Raw genomic sequence first — 22,067 nt, forward strand, 5'->3', positions numbered from 1 at the left:
TCTGGGAATCAGGCAAAACCTGCACCTACTCCTGAAGGGAACGTGGAATTTTGCTATAGTTCAGGGTTCTCTTGAATGTAAGAAATGTGTGCTGCCTGCCTCTGTGCTGCTGGAATTAATTCTGTGTGTTAATTTTTATTATTATTTTTTTTAATTTAATATATATTGGGAGTTGATGATGTATTATTTGGTAATCCTGATCTTTTCAGTAGAAGTGAATACCTGATGTTAAAGTGAGAAGACTATTATCTATATATATATAGCTACTATTTAAGCACAAAATTTATATGAAAGTTTATATTAGCGTTACCAAGTCTCACCAAGGCAAAGAGCATCAGTGATCCAGAGGAGGTTGAGAATTAGCATACAACAGTGAACAATAAAGAGTTATTTGTGGGATGTTTTTGTGTTTTCTTCTACCCTCCACAGAATGTAACTTGGAGTGGATGACAGTTCTTTGTCCTTGCTGGCACAATTAATGTTTTTTATGTTTGTTAGTGGTATAAGTGATCAGAATTTAAAAGAAGGTGCATGACTTTCTAATCCTAAGTGGTTTTTGTTGGTCTCATTTTTACAACTGTTTTTTTCTGTTTTCTCTTTCTCAGGAGTGGCAGAACTCTATACAAAAGAATGCTGGCCTTGCCTTTATAGAGCTAGTCAATGAAGGAAGGTAAGTCAAAATAGCAATTCTGCCTTAGCATTTGGGAACTTTAGGGACCTTAAGTGACTTTAAAATACTTGTTTAGAATTTTGTTTCTGCTGGTTTTTTTTTGTTTTATTCAGAGCCATCAATATTTTCTTCATTAGGAATACATTTTGAGACAGACTAAGAACAATATTTATGCTTTGAAAGGATATCTTAATGAGTTAGCTAAAGCGTATTGTAAGAAATTATAAGAAATGCCATTTTCTGAAGTATTATTTTGTTGGCGATGAACTTAAACTAGTAATAATCTCAACAGAAAATCGATTTTATAGGATTAGGGCAGCTACTGAGCTAAAAATAGAATAATTTATCACACAGATTAAATTGCTCTGTAAACGTCTTATCATTGTGGAAGTGTCTATTTGAGATTTTTTTCTTTTAAACTGCATAAATGTTCTCCAGATTTCTAGAAGTAATGAGCATTTTAATGATTGCATTTCACTTTACGGTAAGGGAAACACCATTTTGAGGCAGAAAAAACATTTTGCTACTAGTCTTGATCCCAAGGGCCAAGGTAGAGTAACAAGGGTGTTCAGTTACAGTGTTAAGATCTAGCCTGTAGTTGTTTCCTATTATGTGAGGCTGACCTGTGCTGACCTTACTTATAAAGTGCCTGCTATAAATTTGGCCCTTGATTAATGTTTTATTAGCATAGATAACGTAGAGATCCCACACACATGTAAACCGCAATGTAAGGTTCATCTGTGTAAGATGATTATCATGAACAAATCAGTTACTGAGTTTTAAGTAGCAGCTACCCAGTAGTCTGTTTGTTCAGGTCAAGCATTCAGAGAGCGTTCTATCAGTAGAGTGTTTGGAATTGACTATTTTCTTTTAAAAACCTACAGTGCCCATCACAGACAGATGGAATCACTCCCCGCCTCTGTAAACAACATCAATAACTTATAGTCTAGTCGTAGCAGAGTGGTTGTCTCAGGGACAAATGATCCCTTAAAGACTGAAAAGTGTGGTTTTGGTTAGTAGAAAATATCTAAGTAATTGTTACTTCATTTTTTTCATGACTCATAGCAGAGTTGTTTTTTAAAAAAGTGGGAACATAACTTTCATTACGGGGAAGAGGAGAACGGATTCGTTTCTTATAAAAATGTCTGCTTTTATCTGGCTCCATTTTCCTCCATTCCGGTTTATAGCAATCTTTAAAGTTACTGCTGAATTGGTCATTGCATTGCTTTGTGGCTTTTCAGCATTCACTAAAAGGAAGCTATTATCCCCCCTACAACATGAACTACATTCCAAAACTACTCTTTTCAAAAACTACTCTTTTCATCTCCTTTACACAGGTCACACGTTATTCTTCTTGCACATACACTAACACTTACTTTAAAGCATCTCTGTTTTTTCATAACACTATGAATTTAAGAATTCCAAAAGCTGAAACGTTATAATTATAATTTAAAAAATGGAAATAGCTGTAAGATGCTGATTTAGACTTTTAACAGCACTATGTAACAACAGTTGAATTCTTAAATTGTCTCCTACAAATACTCAATGAAAGATGACAAGGTGTTTGTATGCAGGACAGAACTGATTTCAGCAAGTAAGGATGTCCGTGGGGTACCATGATACATGGAGTGTTAGAATAAATAAAATAATATTAAGGACAGTAAGAACTGCCTGGAATTTGTGGAATCACAAAATTGCTGCTGTCTGCTTCCTTGGTGGAAAATGTCATCTTATAGCCTTTGTAAAGCATAGTTTTACTCACAACACTTATTACTCACTTTCAGACAGTTTAGTAAGATACCAAAGGGTATTCCAGTTTGAGATTTGTCCTCTTGTCCTTCTGTGGTTGTTTTTCTGTGTGGTGGTGTTGTTTTTATTTTTATCAGGCAATTAAGAGAATGCTTCTGAAATAAAATGTTTCTGGAATCAAATGAGCTCTAAAAGAAGAGATCTAAATCTCTTCTTATATTTGCCTTGAAATGTGTTTTTTCCTTTTATGTGAAAGGTATGAATGTACCTCTCTCTCTCTTGCCAGTTGAAAGTTTTATGTTTTGACTTGCTGTGTTTTGGCTACGATTCCCTGGACAGAAATATGTGCAGAAAGTCTGCCTCTGGGACTCGTAAGGTCTGCAATGTATGTACTGCATTCAGAATGTGTTGGGCTGGATTTCAGCATGTTCGCAAATAACTAGTATATAACATGCTGCTCCCAGGCTTTGCAGATACAGTAGGTCCATTGCTATTCTGTGCATAGCGAAATAGGCTTGTTTGAACCCTGAGAAATTTTGAATCTCCAAAATGGGGGGGTTGGGGGGAGGGAAATCTCTAAACATCTAAACAGGAGACTAGATTATGAAGATACAGAATGGTAGACCTAGTTTTGAAATAAACAATTGAAGTCTTCGAAGGCCAGGATACAGGCATAGTAGAAATAAACAAATGAAAACAAAACATCTGTGTAGTAAGCCAGGAAAGTGTTGAATATAAGTGAAAAGCTTAAGGAGCTAGTATTGGAAAGTAATTTTTCTGTACGTGTAAACAGACACAAATTTCAGAACATTACTGCATTGAATGTTGATCTGTATTTGATAAAACGAATGTGCATTGTACAATAACATTATGTCTGGAACACTGTTACAGCTCTTTGAAACCTTGTTAAAAAGGTGCCAGCATGCACTGCTGCCCTGTGCTCTCAGCCATGTGTGCAGCAGAAACATAGATTGTAAAACATTTTCCTTAACCTGTTGAACTTCTGTCAGTCTAGGTTTCAGTCTTGGTGCTTGCCTTTCACCTTTGGGTCCTCCCTTTAGGGACAGCCTGTTTTGGAGCCCTGAGCCAGAGACCTTACTGATGAGAGAAATTGTTTTACTGGAACCATCCTTTCAGTGTGATTGGCTCACTCAAGTAGCCAGTCTTCTTCTTCAGAGACTTCCAAATTGTCCAGATGTCCAGACGTCTTTCTTTTTTTTCTTTTTTTCCCCACCCTGGTTCTAATAATCTTTTCTCCTTATGCAGGAGATGTTCAAGCTATTATTTCTGAACTGGAAAAAAAGATGACTAGTTTGCATTATTTCTTGAGTAAACAAATGTCTTTTCATTAGATTCTTTTTTCATCTTCTTAGTTAGCAAACAACTCCTTTGCTCTGTGAAGGTTAAAACTCTCTCCTGTCGCTTTGATTCATTAGCACACTTTAGTGTGATGCATCTCTAACGCTAGACCTTATTTTCTGTATCAGTCAGTGCACTAACAAACGTACTTGTGCTTGAGACTAGGCATGACAGTTATTATCCCCTTTGGGGTGATAATGGGTTTGGCATGGCAGGGGTTGAGGGATCAGCCTCCTAAGCATGCTGCAGCAATTATTCTTTCAGATTTTCAGTTGAAGAGACTCTTGGACATGATTAGTTTTAATTTTCTCAAGCATGGTTTTGTTGGTCGTCTGAAGAATTAAGTGCTGTATTCTTCAATGTTTATACATCTGTAAATGAGCATTCAGACAGCATTTGGATATTAGAAAATAACAACAACAACAGCAAGCCATCACTTAAAGTTTGCTGGAAAGATGCCCTAGTTAAATGTACGGAATACTTTTGTTCCCCTTTGCCACCCCCAACTTCAATTCCTAAGCCAAACCAAACCTATAGTTTCATGAATATATCCAGGAGAAGTAAAACTAGTGAAGCTGTTGTTTTTTTCTAGCTTTTTCTTATGGGTAGGTTCTCTGCAGTCTGATGAGGTATGTCATCCAATATCAGATTATTGGATGTTGGTTTTTTTTCCCCCAAGGACATTTACAAGGTTTACCATCTTCCACTGGATTTAAATATTATGTTTTGAGAAACTCCAACCTTCTGTTAAAAAAAAAGTATTGGTTAGAATTACTCAAAGAATTCTGAAGTTACTGAGAGGAAGAAGAGGACTGGCAGCATACCAACCTAATATCCTTTGACAGTAAAAATTTCATTAACCAACTAGAAAAAGCCCCAAACCTTACTATAAATAGCCAGATAAAACTGGTACTATTCTTCCAAAGTATAACATACAGTAGTTTAAAATCTGAAATACTGTAATCATTTGTATTTTTACAGTATTTTTTTTTTTAGAAGGAACTGTACTATGAGAATTTCAACATCACCTGCTGTTGCTTTTCTTAAGTTGCAAATATTACTTCTGACTGGTAATAGATGCAAATATTTTTTAATATTGAGATCATTGGCAATCAAACTAGTTGGCCAATTACTCACACACTTTCCTAACAGAAAATAAGGGACAGATGTAGGCTGCCCCATTCAATTGTCTTTCATTTGCAGTGGTGCGGTCACTCTCAAGGAATGAGTGTTAGAGAATGTGTTGCCATAGGAGCAACTACTGTGATGGAAAGTAGTTAGAAAAATAGAGCTATTAATGAAAAAAAATGGATGATAACTAATACACTTAAACTTTATGCATAATTGACCAAAAATGGCTCAGAAAAAAATAAGATAATAGTGTCCGAACTCGAACTGATTTTTAACAGTCTGCTTCCCTTGTTACAGCCTCTCTGCCCCAGCATACTGGTAATACAGAACCTGCACCTAAACCTTGGTTTGCAGGAGGAAAAAAAGTGTTTTCCACATTTTTGTTTTAAAAACAGTTCTTTATTTCACTGAGTTTTGTTTGATCATCTACACAAGCATTTAAATTGCATCTTTTTATGTAACTGGAAACATATGAGCTTTGCTGCAACTTAATGAACAAGCAGAAGCTTTTGGGGAGAACTGTTTTAATGATTAAAAATTAATGTAAGCATTTATTATTGGAGATGCTCATAATTTTGGAGTGTATGTATGTGACAAAGGTAGGTTTTGCTTTGGGGAATATGTCATTAATTTGTTGGTTCTATAAGAAAGCAAAATCATAAAATGCTTTTGAGTGTTTGGGAATTCTTAAATGTTTTTTTTATGTATAACGTTTCTAGTAACATCTGCTTTTAAATAGTAGATTAATATAGCAATAACAAGAAGGTATTTATGCTGCACACTGTGTGCGTACAGGGATTGTACAATTACTTTGTTCTCAGATTTTCATAATTTCTGTCACTCTTGATGCAGAAGAGAATGCAACCTCAGATTAATTTTAACTTGGCTCCTACATGTTCTGAATGGCTATTCTTGATAAAGAAGGGATTGATGTGTCCTCTCTTAAATGTCCTTTCAGAGCACTATTTGGGTTTATACTCTTGCAAGTCCAAGGCATCTTTCTGGTGGCTCTGCACTATTTACTTTCTTAAATATTTTGAGGGGCATAAATGTGTTCAAACTATTGCCTTGCCTGTATTATTCTGATGATTGAACAGGATATTTGTAAAATATCAGAGTTCCACATAGCAATTGTAAAACTGACTTGCAGCTGTAACTCCAACACTTTACACATTGAGTAGTCAGGTCAGTGTGTATCCCTGTAAGATGCATTTCTTCTCAGTGTAAGAGGATTTCTTACATGCTAGGTTTATGAGGAGTGCAAATAGGAAAGCTTGCTTTTATTCTCTTTTCCTAACTATCTCAGAGTTCTCTGCTGAGGTACTATCTGGAACAATCACAGTCCTATGGTGCTTTATGAGAGATTTATGCCTAAAGAGCTGATGAAAACATTGTCTGCAAAGTATTTTCAGTGTTTTGACTAAAACTCATAATTGTTGAACGTCAGCAATGCTACCCCAGGTTTTATCCATTTCTTGCTCTTTCTTACACGTGTATTTCTATTCTACCTTTTTTTTTTTAAAAAAAAAAAAAAAAAAAGAAAATTATCTTTTTAAATTCTTTTTGTTCCAAGAAGGTTCACTAAATAACCATTCTGCAGTTAGACATCAGAATAAAAAGATTTCTTGCTTTATCTCTAGTGATGTCCTTATCCGGTGTAACAATACAAATCAGAATATCTCATCTGTTTGGCTGTAATTCCATCAATTAGTGATTTTAGCATGTCATTCCATGCCCAACAAAGGATGCAAGTATGTATCTAACTTCCCAAGTGGGTTCTGTCCCACTTCTTGTTTTTACTAGGCTGTTCAACTTTTCAAAGTTAATGACATGAAACAAACTGCTTTTGCAAACGAGGAAGAGTCTGTTTGAGACACTGTCATTACCTATAGGTGTTACAGTCAAACTCCTGCAAAACATGCGTGTTCAGAATGCAGGAAAAACATTTCATTCTTAAAGATCAGAAAAAACTGAATAACATTTCTGTAAATAAAACAGATGGTAATCTATCAAACGAGTGTATGTGAGTCTCCAAGAGTAATGCCTCTTCTTTATTTTCATGGGAACTGCAACAGATCAGAAAGCATGATTATACTATTTGATGGTGCAGATTCTCAATTACAGAACACTGTTTTTCAACACAGACACCACCATTATCTATGCATTTTCACTAGCAATGAAGGAGAGCCTATATGCTAAACTCTTAAAAATCTCTACCTGGTGGAGATGGCCCACTGATACTGTTGCTGCTACTGAAAGGCACCACCCACTCCCTATAGTACTCACACCCAGTGTTTGGTCTCCATCAATGTTAAGCATGTATTGATGAATGCCAACAGATTCCTTTTTTTCCACGTGGAGGAATTCAAGGACACACCTTTGTTCCATAAGTACTTCCCTAGTAAGTACTGTTTTCTCAAACTTCCCCTCTGCTGCAGTCTGTCACATGGCAAAAGAAATTGTAACGGGATATTGTTGGGTAGGTTTAGCCTTCACTGCCATACCACAACATCAACTTCTAATGTTAAACGTCAACAGAATGAAATAGGAGGCATCACTTTCAGAGCAGTCCTCATAATCACTGATTCATTAGTATTTCAGTTTCATTAACACAAAAAAGTTAGACACATGAGAAAGTAGCATAAGAATGCAGATGTGGGCCTTGTGTCTGCATATAGAGATTATGAAACAAGTAGGAATAAAATTACTAGGCAGTTATTTTTTTTAACTGGTGTTCATTATAATAGAAGTGAAAATAAATTCAATTAATCGGTTTAATCAAGGAACTGAAAATGTCTTTTTGCCGCAGAAAAGTAACTATAAACAGAAGTTTTGTATAGATCTGTTTAGCACACACACACACAAAAAAGTAATCTAATGGTTGGAATTAACAATAGGATAGAAGCATGCATGAAATGGTGAATTATTTAATATTAGTATTGACAGTAGTTCCCTACTTATAAAACTTCTTCGTGGGAAAACAACCTGCAGAAATTCCTTAAATCTTCAAGAACCACCAAAACAAAAAGCCAGGGCATGTTTCTGAAAGCTATGCTGTAGCTCAACCAGAATGTTCACATACTTGATGCAGAAATGAAATTATTTAGCCAAAAGCATGCACGATCAATTTTGTATAGAAGGTCAGAGTAGGTGCCAGAAAGGACAGTACTGACCCTTTAGATCTTTGGAATGTCCTTGTCCTCCTAAGGAAAATCAGATTTTTCTAAATTTACTGAGTTTCTTTTGTGTACAAAAAAGCGTTTGTCTTATTATGATACAGACAATGCAGTTTTTAGCCACACACGTGTTTACAAAACATGTTTTAGGTAGTTCGGCAGTTAACTGATAGGTTGTCAAGAGTGAGTGTTTTTGTCATTGCCTCAGCAGTGCTCTACTCAGCTGGAAATATTTGTTTCTGTTGCGTACAGTGGGCTACACTGAGCAAATTTGCACCTCTGTTACATCATGCCACCATTACATTTGTAGGTAGGTAGATATTGCATTGGCTAAATTTGGACCTTCAGGATGTAAAGTCAAAATGAAATATGAATGGTGCACTGTGTAAGAGGATACTTTCCTGAAAGGAGAAAATCCAGGCTGACCTACATAGTAATACTTGAATGATTAATAAAATTTATATAAAGTTAAATGAAAGAATGTTAATGTAAAAGTATGCAACATTTGGTAAAGATGACTGAGAAGAAAGATTACAATTTTGAGTTTTTTAATAAAAATAATGAACACAGCTTTTGCATGATAAAATAAAACAGTAAATTATTTTGTGCATGTCCCATTTGTATTAATAGAAAGCTTTTGTTCTTACTTCCTGAAATCTTTACTTGCTGAATTTGGCTATTTGCAATAAGTGAAGTTTTACAGTAGTTACGTAGTAATATGAAGTTGTTAGACTTTTTTTTTTGAGAAGAGTTTGAAGTTGCCAGTAGGCATCTGTGCTGAATTTAGGCCACTGTGTAGTTTTTAGCCTTAAGAGTTTTTTGCTGCCAAAAGGAGGAGTTCAGCTAGCCTGTATCTGCAGAATCATATGAAAGGTTTATCTAGCTATGTTAGTCCAGTATGGAATATTGTAGAGCAAATAGGGAAATTGTATGGCATCTCTAAGAGAGAGCTGTCAAAGGTGTGGACTGTTCATAGGAGAACAGGTTTCTTCTGATGTGTAAGAGCTGTATGTTTTCACTAGGTAGACATCTAGTTTGCTTTGAGTGTTGCTTGTCTGTAACAGAACGTAGTTTTTAGCTTTGTTTGGAACAAATCCATTATCTTTGCAAATGCATAGTAAGTGCCAGTGTACAGTCATCTGCTGGGGCTGGTTATTGGTTATATTTAGTAGACAGAAAGGAAAATCTACGTAGAAAATAAGTAAAACAGTTATTACAGTGCATGCTTTCTTGAACGGAGTAAAGAATGACTAGTATTTTCCTAAGTTTGTACAGGTTAGCAGAAGGAAAGGGTATTGCATCTTCAATAACAGTAACGGGATGCTGTCCAACTACATTAGATATAAATCAGTAAATGTCTGTATTCACAATCTGCATGTTTTTAGAAGGTTGTTTACTTAATAAAAAATGTTGACTTAAATATTTATTTGGTGGATTTGCAAGTGCTACTGTAGAAATTTGATTTGGACTTCGTATTGGTTACACTAGGGTTTTCACTCTGGATGTTTATAGGCATAAGCTGCTTACTTTTATTTAGCATGTGTTGTGTGTATTTGAAAGATTTTAATATATTTCTGTATTGTAAGTAAAACAAGTTATTGTTTATGATATTTACATTTTGTTTGATTCTCGATTTAGTTTACTATTGAAATACAATTTTACTAGTTGCCAGATGATTACCTTTCAACCTTATTTACTTAACACAATCAAGTCAGTGTTATAGAACAGAGCTCAGTCCATTTATATATACACAGTATTATTTTAGGATTTCATTCTCTTAAGGCAACTTTTAAATATTTTCTGTCCACAGGTTGTTGAGTCAGACTATGAAGGACCATTTGGTCAGAGTGGCTAATGAAGCAGAATTTATCTTGAGCAGACAGAGGGCAGAAGATATTAACCGGCATGCTGAATTTGAGGTAAGAAATGAGTTTATTGTTTTTTAAACAAACAAAAAGCATGACAAAAAAACCCCCACCTCTGTTGTAACAAACATATGGTAATGGAGTATCCTAATCATAGAATCATAGAGCTGCTCAGATTGGGAAACACCTTCAAGATCGTCAAGCCCAACTACAACCTAATCATTCGACCCTGGCTCTAACAACCCTCTACTAAATCATGTCCCTGAGCACAACATCCAGACAATTTTTAAAGATGATCAGGGATGGTGACTCAACCTCCTCTCTGGGGAGCCTGTTCCACTGCTTAACAACTTTGCAGGCCCAGGCAATTCCATTGTAAAAATGGTTAGCAGTCCTAGTGGGTTTTGATAGCTTACCGCTAACTCTGGAGGGAAAGCCAGAGCAGAGCAGCTCAGAATCTGCAAATCATGGTTTGTGGAGGATGAAATTGTATCGTACCACTTTACACGTTAAAGCTGTTTAGAATCACTGTCAAAGTACAACTGTGGAAGAAAAAAACAAATCCAAGCACCCCCACTCCCTCCAGTCTTTCTGAAGATGGATGATAACAGCCTATTAAGCACAAGACAAGAGATTACCTTTTTTCTATTTCTGTAGCTTGCTGTTTCACTTAATCCATCTCTAAAACCTTTTTACTTATATTTCACATGCTTCAGTGTGGTTTGTTATGTTTTTGTATTTTCATCCCACTTAAGGGATTCTAATGTAAAATACAAGGCTTGGTTTTTATAGACTTGTAATAAACATATGAGACTTTTTTTCAGAATCACATTAGTCATACCTCCAATTTTGGATCTTAGTTACATCATTTAACTCCTTTCTGTGTACTATAATTACTGGGATGTTTTAATGAAACTGAAGTTAAATCTCACTAAATTCGCTAATACTCTGCTTAAAAAGTACTTAGTCTTTCTTCTGACATGTGATACTACTTGTGGTTTTGTTTTTAAAATGAAGCATTAAGGGATTGAAGGCACATTTATGTTTAACGTATTCCTAAACTGTTTTTCTCTTAAATCTTTTCTTGAAAAAATACTCCCCAAAGATGAAAGCATATTTGTCTTAGACAGTGCTTATGTTCTAAAGGTCATCTATGTTGGCCCCCGGATTCAAGCTGTGCGTTGTTTAATAACATATCTGCACTTCATCTAGAGCTAGTTACCCCCTCCTGCAAACAGAGATGTTGTAAGATATCTACAGTACCATTTTGCAGTGGTGAAATAGCAGGCGTGTTTCATTTATTACATCAAGGGTTTGGCGACAGTCCTGTGGAGATGAAAAGTGCATCTTTTTACTTCATTCACTAATAATCATTGGACTGGGACATGCTTGACATCTTTTGCTCTGAATTTAGGCAGAAACTCCTTGAATGATAAACAGCTCACTTTTTTCCTTTGGGTGCAAACCGTACACATAGGTGTATGAATATGTGGGAAATGTGTGGAATATAGGGCTATATCATGTAAATACAGACCACCAATGAATACAGTACTTCAATGACAACTTCACTATAACAACCTTATTTCAGTGTAGATACACCATTTTATAATCTGTAGAAGAAATTTACACTGTGCATCAAGTCAGCTCTTTAATACAGTTCTGAGTTTTGCTGTAGATTAACTATATAGGACAATGTGATGGATCAAGCAAAATGTTCAGCTCTTCAGGCTGAACTTAAACAGGAACTGGCATACTAAAATAGCAGATTGTTTATTGAGTTTAGTCTTGTTACTGTGTTGGAAAAAAAATAAGATCTAGCATAATTTCTGCAGGTGTGTAAAAATCAAGATGTACAACGATATGATTCTTCCCAATGCTTCAGTAGTGGTGTCATGTGAAGTTATCATTATTAACATCTGCAGCAGACTTCACTCAACATTATGGTGATGAGCGGGTTGTTTTTGTGCATGTGTGTGTGTGTAAGGGGGAGCTGTTAGTTACATTAATTAGAATTTGCAGGTATCATACCAATAGTCAAAGGTTTCTGCATGCCATGTCATATTCATGGGCCGGTCTGGTTTTCATACTAGTGTGCTCAGCTTTGTTTTAGCGCTTTAGCCATGGTGATCCTTTTAAAATGATGCTGAGGTGTACTTCCCTTACTTTCTATTGCATCCAGAAATAGGTTTGATTGAAGCCATTCCATCACTTAATGAGAGCAGACCTATGCTGTGTTGGGATGCAGACATGCCTTGTAATATGGTTGGTAGGTATGGATATTGATGTCTGCATTTTAGTCCTAACACTCATGTCATTTTTTGTACTGTTAATATCTAAAGTGGGGAGTTTCCCTGCTCTCAGAATTGAAAAAAGTGAGCAGAAAAGATTAAATGGATTAAATATTTTTTGGGGGAAGCAGCGTGATATTATAACACTTAGCCTTGAGGAAAAATATATACCGATGTATTTCTTATTTCATTTTATAACACTTTGTGACTGTGGTAATTACTAGTTGGAAAGATGCAACCAGTTTACAAATGCTCAGGATTAAAGTCGGTGATTCAGATCAGAAGCAAGCTTTGCCACCTGTGCAGTGGGAGAAAAGAAATGAGTCTTGATGAGTGACGGACAACTAAGAAATGTGGTGAGAACCTGGTCTAGGGAACCTGCTTTGGCAAGGGGTTGGACTCGATGATCTCTGAAGGTCCCTTCCAACCCCTATGATTCTGTGATTCTGTGAACTGTTGTCCATTTGTTCATTTTTACTTGCATTTCTGGTGTTTTAGATCACCTATGAAATACTCTCCAGTAACACTGGGTCAGCAGAAATCCAACTCCCAGATTTCTTTTTCAGGATCTGTAATATGCTTGCTGGTATATTGTTTTAATTCTCCCGTTTCTAAAAATTGTGACAAAGATTATTCTTGCTATATATATATATATATATATATATATATATATATATATATATATATATCAGATTTTGAACAGGTATTCATGAGAGATTTTTGATCTCTCTTTCTATACTTAATCTTTGAAAATAGTTTTTCACCAATGTACATATTGCCAAAAAGCAATTATGTGAATAGGGCGTAATTGTGAAGAAGAGATATTTTTCTCTGGTAAGATAGGTCTTATAAAACTCTAGTGAAGAAATGACCAAATTTTTAAGTTTGAATATCCAATTGCAACTGTATATATTTGGTTTGAAAATTATCCAGTAATGTATTTTTGCTGACTGACAGTGGAGTGGCAATAAAAAGTTGATGATTTTTTGGCAGTGCTGAAACCTATTCTCAAATTCTCTGTCAAAACTGAAAGCTTATTTTTTGCTGTTCTCTGGGCTGTATTTAGCCAATGGATTAAAACGAATGCAAGTATTTGCCATAGCTTAAGATTCATGTCAAATGCTGTTATGGTTTGAAACATAGCTCAGATAAATTGATTTTCACCTTGAAGACACATATTTAACTCATTTGTGAAAAGCTACTTTCAAGGATGACTGTGAGCCATTTTTAATCTTTGTGTTTTGGCACAAATTAGCCAAGTCTCTGAATGACTTGATTTCATTTCACAAATCATAAACTCTTTTTGGTACTGTCTATACTGGGCTGTATGTGGCCTGCAGGCCGCAAGTTAAACATGGGTGATCTGTACCCTTCCAAAAGTGTAGAGAGGCCAAAGCCACCTGAAGAGTCTCCAAAGAAAGAGTTTTTAGCATACGATTTGCATTTGAGCTATAACTTCAAATATAGAGGATACTCTGAGTTCATAGGTGAAATAGATTTAGATTGAAGAAATTTGAATAGAAATCGTTATGTCTATCCCTGTACCTTTTCATGGCAGATCTTTCTCTTTAAGGAACATAGATTCTTGAACAGCAACAACATCTGCACATCCGCTTCCATCTCTGTTGGCAAGAATGGCATCTGTCATCTTGACTCGGATATATTTATTTTCCTGCCTTTTGGTGGGAGTTTGTCTCTATTTGCACTGCAGAATTCCTTTGCTTCTGAAGCCCCGGACTCTAGAAGCTTCTTCAAATGAGAAATGCTCATCTTCTGCAAAGCAGGGTGTAATCCTCCTGCCCAGACTGCTGAGCTGTAAGCAAAGACAAGTCATTGTCTTGACTGCCTAGTGGTGCATTATTTTGTAGGAGATAATATACGTAGCTCAGTGAATTATGAGCAAGCCAATTATGATATGTCTTCTAAGCTAGCATTGCATGAAAGAAAATAGTATTTTGGAGCTGGCTGTGAGAGGATCTTCTTAAGCTGAATTCAGTCAAAAGGCAGTCTTATTTCCTTTTCTAATCTTCTCTTCACCTGCATTTTGACTGTTACCTATGAATGTAGACATAGGTCTATGAATGTTGACATAGGGGGAGGTCACAGAGGGAGCTGAGGTAATTAAAATTTTACAGTGCTGTTAAATCTCAAACATGCCGGATGAAGGAATATTGCACATGTTTGTTTAAGGAGATGGCAGCAGGGCACACGTTTTTACAGTGAATGGGAAAATAGGCACATTTCTAATGTAAGTTATAGTCTTAGACTTGAAAACCTTAAATTTTGCACGGTGTCCCTGGGATTGAGATGCACAGGTCTCTTAGGTATTTTCTTACCTTGAGTTTTAGTAGCGCTGAAAATACTGAAGAATAACCTATTTATGCCTGAATCTAACAACTTATTTCATGTTACCACCTAGCTTGCTTTCTATAAATGACCTTGCAAAATCTGGTGATTTGCACTGTGTCTTAGATTATGCGTGCAGCCTGCTGCAGTTTGGTCTACGAGAATAATTGGATTTAGTGTGAGGAGGGGGAGGGAATTTTTGCTCTCTAATTGACTTTATTTTATAATTTATGACAGGTGCGCCCATTGCCTTGGATATGCCTCCTGTCTTATATAAATCTCTGCATGTATTGCTGTGTGAATATACATATTTATAGAATTTAAAATATGTAAACTGGCAACTGTTTTAGGCCTAGTGTGCTCAGGCATCTCTCTGCAAGTGATTTAATTTGCTGTTGTATGGTGCTACTAAATTTTGACCAAGACCGGCAATAGCACATCTCACTGCTTGTGTATTTTTGATGAGTATTCCTCCAGCAATGTTTTTCTTCTCCCCTCAAAGATTTAAATGAAGAAACTATTCCAAACCATTCATAGTGCAGCAAACTGTATGTGTAGAAGAGCACTGGATTTTCTGAAAATGTTCCCAACTGGACAAAGATTCTTTGCTCTGAGTCTGTGAGGATCAGTGACAACTTTGGTGATCTTTTCAGTAAAATTTAACTGCTTTTGTAATTTTCAAACTAACCTACCTCCTCAAAGTGTCAGTTTTTAAATAGTCTGGCACAGTCGTTCTCTTCACTGCTTAGTTTTACTTGCTTCAAATTTTCATTGTCTGTAGAAATATTAAATGTTAGCATTCTTCTTATTGGTCATTTCTGTTGATTAACTGAGAATTTCACATGACTTTCCCTTTACATTTGTTATAAATCATTCTAGGTGGCTAGCTTCTCTGCATGATTTCTCTTCAATAATTAAATCTAGCATTTCCAGCTGCTGTAAAATTTGTTGCCTTTTTCTGTTCAGTTATATTTTTTCATGCGGAAGAGTTACGCTTTTCCTCATAGTTTGAATTCTTATTCAGTATCAATTTATAGACTGTGGTTTAGCTGTAATAAACTGAATGTTTTACTTTATGGCTCATGCTGAGAAAAGAATCTCAGTGCACGTATTGCCTTGACAGAGGTAAGATGCCAGGCATGGGAAGTGCTCTGTTAGGGACTTGGTTGAAGCCATCTGGCTTTTTTTTCTTCTCCTTTCAGAAAATAACATGCAGTGTTTCAGTTGAGTGGTAATCTTGTGTGTCCTGCACCTTTTCCCCTTTGGTGTACTGTTAACTGTTAGATGATCAGAGAAAGTAATGAATTATTGCAAATCAGTTGTGGCAGAACATCCTTAAGTCAACACTTGAGAGATGTATAAGGAATTATGAAAATGTACTTGAAATATTTATTAATTCTGTATATGGTAGATAGTTCTGTGATAGCAAGTAGTAGTAGATAGCAAGTAGTTCCTCTGGCAAAGAAAGTAAGTTTTAATCCTTGATTGGGTCCCTATTCTTCATGAAATTTTCTGGTGTGTTTGATAAATGCTTTTTTGTTATAAAGCTCATGTATCAAATACCCTTTTCGCAACTCTTGCAACATCATTTTATATGAAGAGCTATTTTGGAATGCTTTCAATTGGTATTCTGTCTACTAGGGTGCATTATCAGCAGTGAATATGTACAGAACTTATGAAGATAATAGGCTGCTTGGAGGCTTCCTGTAGTAATATAACCAAAAGTTACCACACTTGATTTTCAGAACCTTAAGGAATTGCAGATGTATCCTTGCACAGAAATACAGCATTACAGATTTCTTTTTAAATGGGCTTAACTCTGTCTTAAACTTATATTTTTAAACAAACACTACCCTTTGCATTGAGCAGGTTAGGAATTATACCACCATCTGGTGAAGAAGGAAGACTAATTTTTACTTGAATTTTTAAACATATTTTTAAGGTAATATAAAAATTGGAAACTCTTCAACAGTGCTGAGCATGGAAGATTTTTTTTTCTTTTATCACAGGATTAACCATTTTTGCACTGCTGCAACATGTTGGCAAGTTCCAAACTGGAAAACTTAAATTTCTCCTATTCCTGAGAATGGGAGTTTTTCTTGGTTGGTTTTTGTTTTTGTTTTTGTTTTTTTGGTTCAAAACACAATGTAATGAGAAATTCTCTTTGCACTTGAACATCATAATATGTTTCCTGTGCTCTGAGAACTGAGGATAAAGTATTGCTTGATTATAAAAGCAAGTGGTTTCTTTTACAGCATGTTTTAATAAGGGATGAGAAGAGAAAGAATGAAAGCTTGCACTATTATGCTGACATACCTTTTTTTTTAACCCCACATTTAAATCTGGATATGATGCAACATGTCTGAGTAGTATCAAAGATATTTTTGTTTCTGAAGCAGCTTGAAACAGAAACATTATTTTAGAACTGCTCTATTTGCAAGAAATGATGTTGCTTCCTTTACAGTTTTTTTGATATTTTTGGCAAATGATGTAGACTCTGTGAGACGTGAAGAGACTGTGAAGAGACATTAAATTAAGCTGAATTGTGTTATTTTACTGCTTAGTGAATGTTAAAAATGTAGAAGCTACAAAGCTACGTATTTATTCAGCTTAGCAAGAATGAACATCTGTGGTTAATTCTTTTTAGCACTTTACAAGCATTTCAGTTTTTATAGGAATGGTTTGTTTTGCTTAACATTTTAAAAGAATAGTTAAATAGTAGAAATGGGTTGATAGAAATTATTCAACTAATTGAATATTTCTAACTCAGCTGTGGAATCTGCTCAAAAAAAAATAAAAAGAATGAAATCATAGAATCACAAGGTAGGAAAGGACCTACAAGGTCATCTGCTCTGCTTTTTTCTGGCTTCTGAGGTTTAGGTGAGAGATTAGGAGAGGTTTTTCACACAGAGGGTAGTGAAACACTGGAACAGATTGCCCAAAGGGGTTGTGGATGCCCCATCTCTGGAGGCATTCAAGGCCAGGCTGGATGTGATTCTGAGCAGCCTGGTCTGGTGGTTGACAGCCCTGCAACATGGCAGGGGGGTTACCCGAAACTGGATGATCGTTGTGGTCCTTTTCAACTCAGGCCATTCTATGATTCTTTTTGAACTTATCTTTTGCTGCAGCTGTGAATCTTAACTGTTGTTTTTCTTTTCCTTTTTTAAAAAACTTTTTATTCTGAGATACATAATTAAAAGTCTGACAGATCTCTTTAAAGTAATTGCCTAGCTAGATGTATACCACACAAAATCCAGAGTAACCACTGTCGCGTGCTTTAAAGACTCGTAAACATCAACAATGTCTAAGCAGTATTTTATTAGAAATGGTTTCTATTTGTTGTTTTTGTTTTTTAATTACAAATTTTCAATAAAGCTCAATTTCAAAATTTTATTTAAATTTTTTGAACAAATAATTCTCAGAGTAAAATTATACTTCCTAAGAAAGGAGTAAAATTTAATCTATTCTTTGTTACATTTCCTCCTCAGCAGTGACGTAGTAAGTTCTAATCAGGAGGTAGTGTGTTTGGAAGACAAGCACAAAATTATGTATGACTGCTCTCTTACTAATGTGTGCAGGTTTTGCACACATATGTTCCACTTATCACAGATTATTCTTTGTAAAGTCTGACTTGTTATGGGAATTGCTCAAATAGTCAAACATCTTATTAGCGCATTTTAGAATCAAAGATTGTGTCAGTTTTCTGGAGTAGGAAACAGTTTGGCAACAAGCTTTGAATACCTTTGCTTAGGGCACTGAAAATCCAGTGTCATTTATGATGTTAATACAGTCCATTTGGAAATTGTATGCCTTTTTGTATTCATCTGCATTAATAATTTTCTTCTTCTACTTCACAGATGAATTGTGTCTTTATACTGTAGTGGGCTGGGCTGAAAGTCCATCAGACTCAGTATCTTGTTTCTAACAGCGCTGAATAGGAGATACCTACTGTTAAGAACAGTGCAATTATCTAAGAATGTTACCTCAGTTCTACCAGATGGCAGGAGTCACATTTTAGACAATGATCTGCGTGGATTTCATGTTCTTTCTCAGTGTCACTATATTAGCATTTTTATGTTTGGTTCTTGTTTTCACTACCCAGAATTATTTAGAACTGCCAGGAAAATATGGCACCTCTTTCACTCTCCAGACATTTCTAAATATGATTAATGACATATTGGGATTCAACTGGTGATTTCCCTCCTCTTTGAAAACTGTTCTTTTTTTGTTTCCTATGTTTTAATAAGGTGTTTGTTTGTTTGTTTTTAATCCACATAAGGGTGTTCCTTCTACTTTACCTTGACTTTCTTTAAATATCTTCTTGGCATTCAAGCAGTAGACTTTATGAATTGGATCTTTCTTGTCGGCATCCCCTGTGACTCATTCAAGGAAGTCTAATGAAGCGTGACTCCCCTTTACACAAAAGCCATGATGACTCTTGGCAATGTGTTTATTTCATTGTTTGCCTTTTTAAACACATCCACCGATTTGTCTTTTATACATTTCAGAGTTACTATCTTGTAGTTCCCTGCTGTCCTCTGGAATCCATTTGGCACATTTAATTTTTCTGGCACTGAGGCAATCTGAAGAAGGAAGCTGTAGCTAATGGCTCAGCAGCTTTCACACCCATGTTCTTCTGCATTGTCTGGGTGAATACTGTCTAGCAAGTGACAGTTGGTCACTTGCTGATTGTCTAATGTAATTCCTGTACTAGCAGATCTTTGTGGTGGTCTTGTGTTCCAAGAGCTCCTTTTATCCTTTGATCATCTATTAGCTCTACAGATACCTTAGCAGTCTTACTGTTCCTGTTTTGTTTGAAAAATAATCATTACTGCCTTTCATGCCTTTACACAAGCGTTCCTCAAACTCTTTTGGCCTGCTTTCTCTTTTTAAGCCTAACATGCCATAGTTTGACATATTTTTCTATTTTCCTTGTTTGAACAGACTTCGTGAAGACTAACGTTTTCTTACAGCCTTACTTCCTCCACAGTTTAATTATTCCATCGTTTTTGGTCTTCTAAAAAGCTTTTTGTTGGGAGGCATACATTTCCTTTGAAGCCCGTAATATCGTATCTTTTTATACAGGCTTTTGTGCTGTCTAAAAAACATTTTCGATGTTTGTCTGTATCCTTTTATGCTCATGATATGAAGCTAAACTGGCTAGCTTCAAATTAGATGTTTCCATCAGGAATGTTGTTGTTCTCATCCATTCATGAAAAATAAATCAGCAGTGTTTACCTTATTTATTATTCATGTACAGACATTATGGAAGCTCAAGCCAGGCAGTGATTCTAAAATGCTCAGAGCTAAGCAATACAAATGTATATGGAGTATACATTTCTGGCATTAACTAAGCAGATATCACTTGATTGTAGAATTTCTTCTAAAATGTCTGTCCAAAGGTAACCTGCATTACTTACATACATCCTAAACAGCAGCATTAGGTTCTGTTCAGCTTTCCAGAAGAAGCACAGGTGCCAGTATGTATTTCTCCTGTGTGCTTTATCATAGATTGGTTTCATCTAAACAGAAATAAATTATGTTAAAACTATTTTGATGTTGGTGCTGACAAGGTCACAAAGAAATCTTGAGGATCAGAATACCCATAAGTGTTTTTACTTGCTATTCCTGTTGGTAGATTGGACTTGTGTACTCTGCTCTACTATAAAGTTCTTTAAATTTCCTGTTATGTGTGTTCAGCATATTTTTCTTTGTTGATATCTTTTGGCTTCAGCAGTCTCTTTGTTCTTCAGCTGCTCTTATTTATAGTTATGTGTTGTTTATCACATCTTAGGTTTGCTAGTCCGAATGAATGTTATTTTTTGAAGTTTGTCTAAAATGCTGTGTGCATAGTGTAGTAGTTCTGCTCTGTGTCTGTTCTTGGAAGATTATTCCTGCTGGAACATGTGTAAGATTAAATGCACTCAATTGAGCCTGTTATCCTATCTCGAACAGCTGATACTTAAGGAGGAGTTTATTAAAAGTGCAAAGCATAGGAGCATTTTTCCTGAGTACACTTTCACACTTGAGCCATTCAGCAGCTTCTGATTCTTGCTGTGCCGGTAATAACAGCCTTGTGCTCCGTACCCCTTAAGGGATAATTTCCCTATTTGTACAATAAATTCATGTAGGCTTCATTGTGGCAACATCCTGTAGCAAAGAGTTTCACTGAATTACCTGCAAATCTTACTGTCCTCCTAGTTTCATACTTTTGCTACAAAATGCCTTTTCCTTTGTAGGGACAATAGCTGATGTGGAGGCAGACAACCAATATTTCTGTTTACTCAGCTGTTGTTGTTTACAGAATAAAGCTATTTGCTAAGAGCTGAGGACTTCACGCAGTCCTATCACACATTTATTGTTGGAGTAGTAGTTGGAAAGCTGACTCCAACTGTATACTACAAGTATTAATGACATGTCACTGGCTTCAGGGATGAAGTTCAAATATTCCTTTGCTTCATCATATATATTTGTATATATGATGATATATATTATATATATCCTTATAAAACACATAAACCTGTAATGCTGTCTGCACAGACCATCCATCTCTTTTCAATGTTGTCTGAGTAATACAACCTGCTGCTGGAACTAGAGTGTGCTAGTCATGGTATACAGACTCAGCAGACCTGTGGTATTCTGAATTGATAGTTTTTTCCGATTCAACAGGATTGCTTGTCCCAAAAGCTTACCAGCCCCTTGGGAAAATGTCACGTACTGCCTCTTCAGCATGCACTTGCCCTCTCTTTGGCCTGTTGGTTTTCAGTGACTTTCTCCATCCAATCTATAATTACTTGTAGAACATATTCATGCAAATTTGCTTAGAAAGTGTCCTATATATCACATGATTAACAGAATTCTCCAGAGTCATCTTTTTCTTCTCAACCTTTAAAAAACTTTTACATTGTTATTTCATCTATGTCAGTGATTCTAAAATGTTTCTCAGTTCTTGTGTATTGTCTGGTGGAAGACCCAAAATGGCATACAGCATTTCATATTTTTTTTGCACATTCTGGTGTTTTCATAAAACTCTCATGATACTGAAATCTTATTATTGCTATAAAGGAGGAGTGAAGATTAAGATGAACTCAGAGCCTATCATTTTATATCTAAAATCAGATACTCTCCCAGATTTCTTTTACCTAAGCTGAAGTTTCTCTACTGTTTAGTTTACTGTGATGACTTGGTCTTCCAAGAGCCCACTCTACTTTCTTACAGCTTTTACATGATTTTACAAATCTGAATAAATTAGTGCCAGCAACAACCTTTCTTCACTTCATGTTTCACTCATTCTTAAGGTTTTTTTTAATGTTTATATTATGCGACCTGAAACCAGCAGCAACTGATAAGTATTGTACAACTAATAGTAAAATTTGACTAGAATCTTATTCTTAATTTCTGTTCTCTTTTCCTCTTTTGACAAGTAACTGTTCTGATTCTTGCTATTTATCCTTCTTGTTGCTTTGTTGTTTGTTTGTTTGTT

At 35.7% G+C, this 22,067-nt stretch overlaps 1 protein-coding gene across 6 annotated transcripts in view; it reads left to right on the plus strand.

Annotated features, from left to right (window-relative positions):
* LRBA (LPS responsive beige-like anchor protein) overlaps positions 1-22,067 on the plus strand; it is a 363,878-nt gene that overhangs the window by 113,767 nt on the left and 228,044 nt on the right. For all 6 annotated transcript variants that reach the window (XM_072334558.1, XM_072334559.1, XM_072334561.1 and 3 more), the window contains 2 exons: positions 606-670; positions 9,896-10,004. In XM_072334558.1, coding sequence (XP_072190659.1) covers positions 606-670; positions 9,896-10,004 — 174 coding nt within the window. The remainder of the gene's footprint in view (positions 1-605; positions 671-9,895; positions 10,005-22,067) is intronic.

Source organism: Excalfactoria chinensis, chromosome 4 (assembly GCF_039878825.1).
Source record: "Excalfactoria chinensis isolate bCotChi1 chromosome 4, bCotChi1.hap2, whole genome shotgun sequence".
Lineage (NCBI taxonomy): Eukaryota > Metazoa > Chordata > Aves > Galliformes > Phasianidae > Excalfactoria > Excalfactoria chinensis.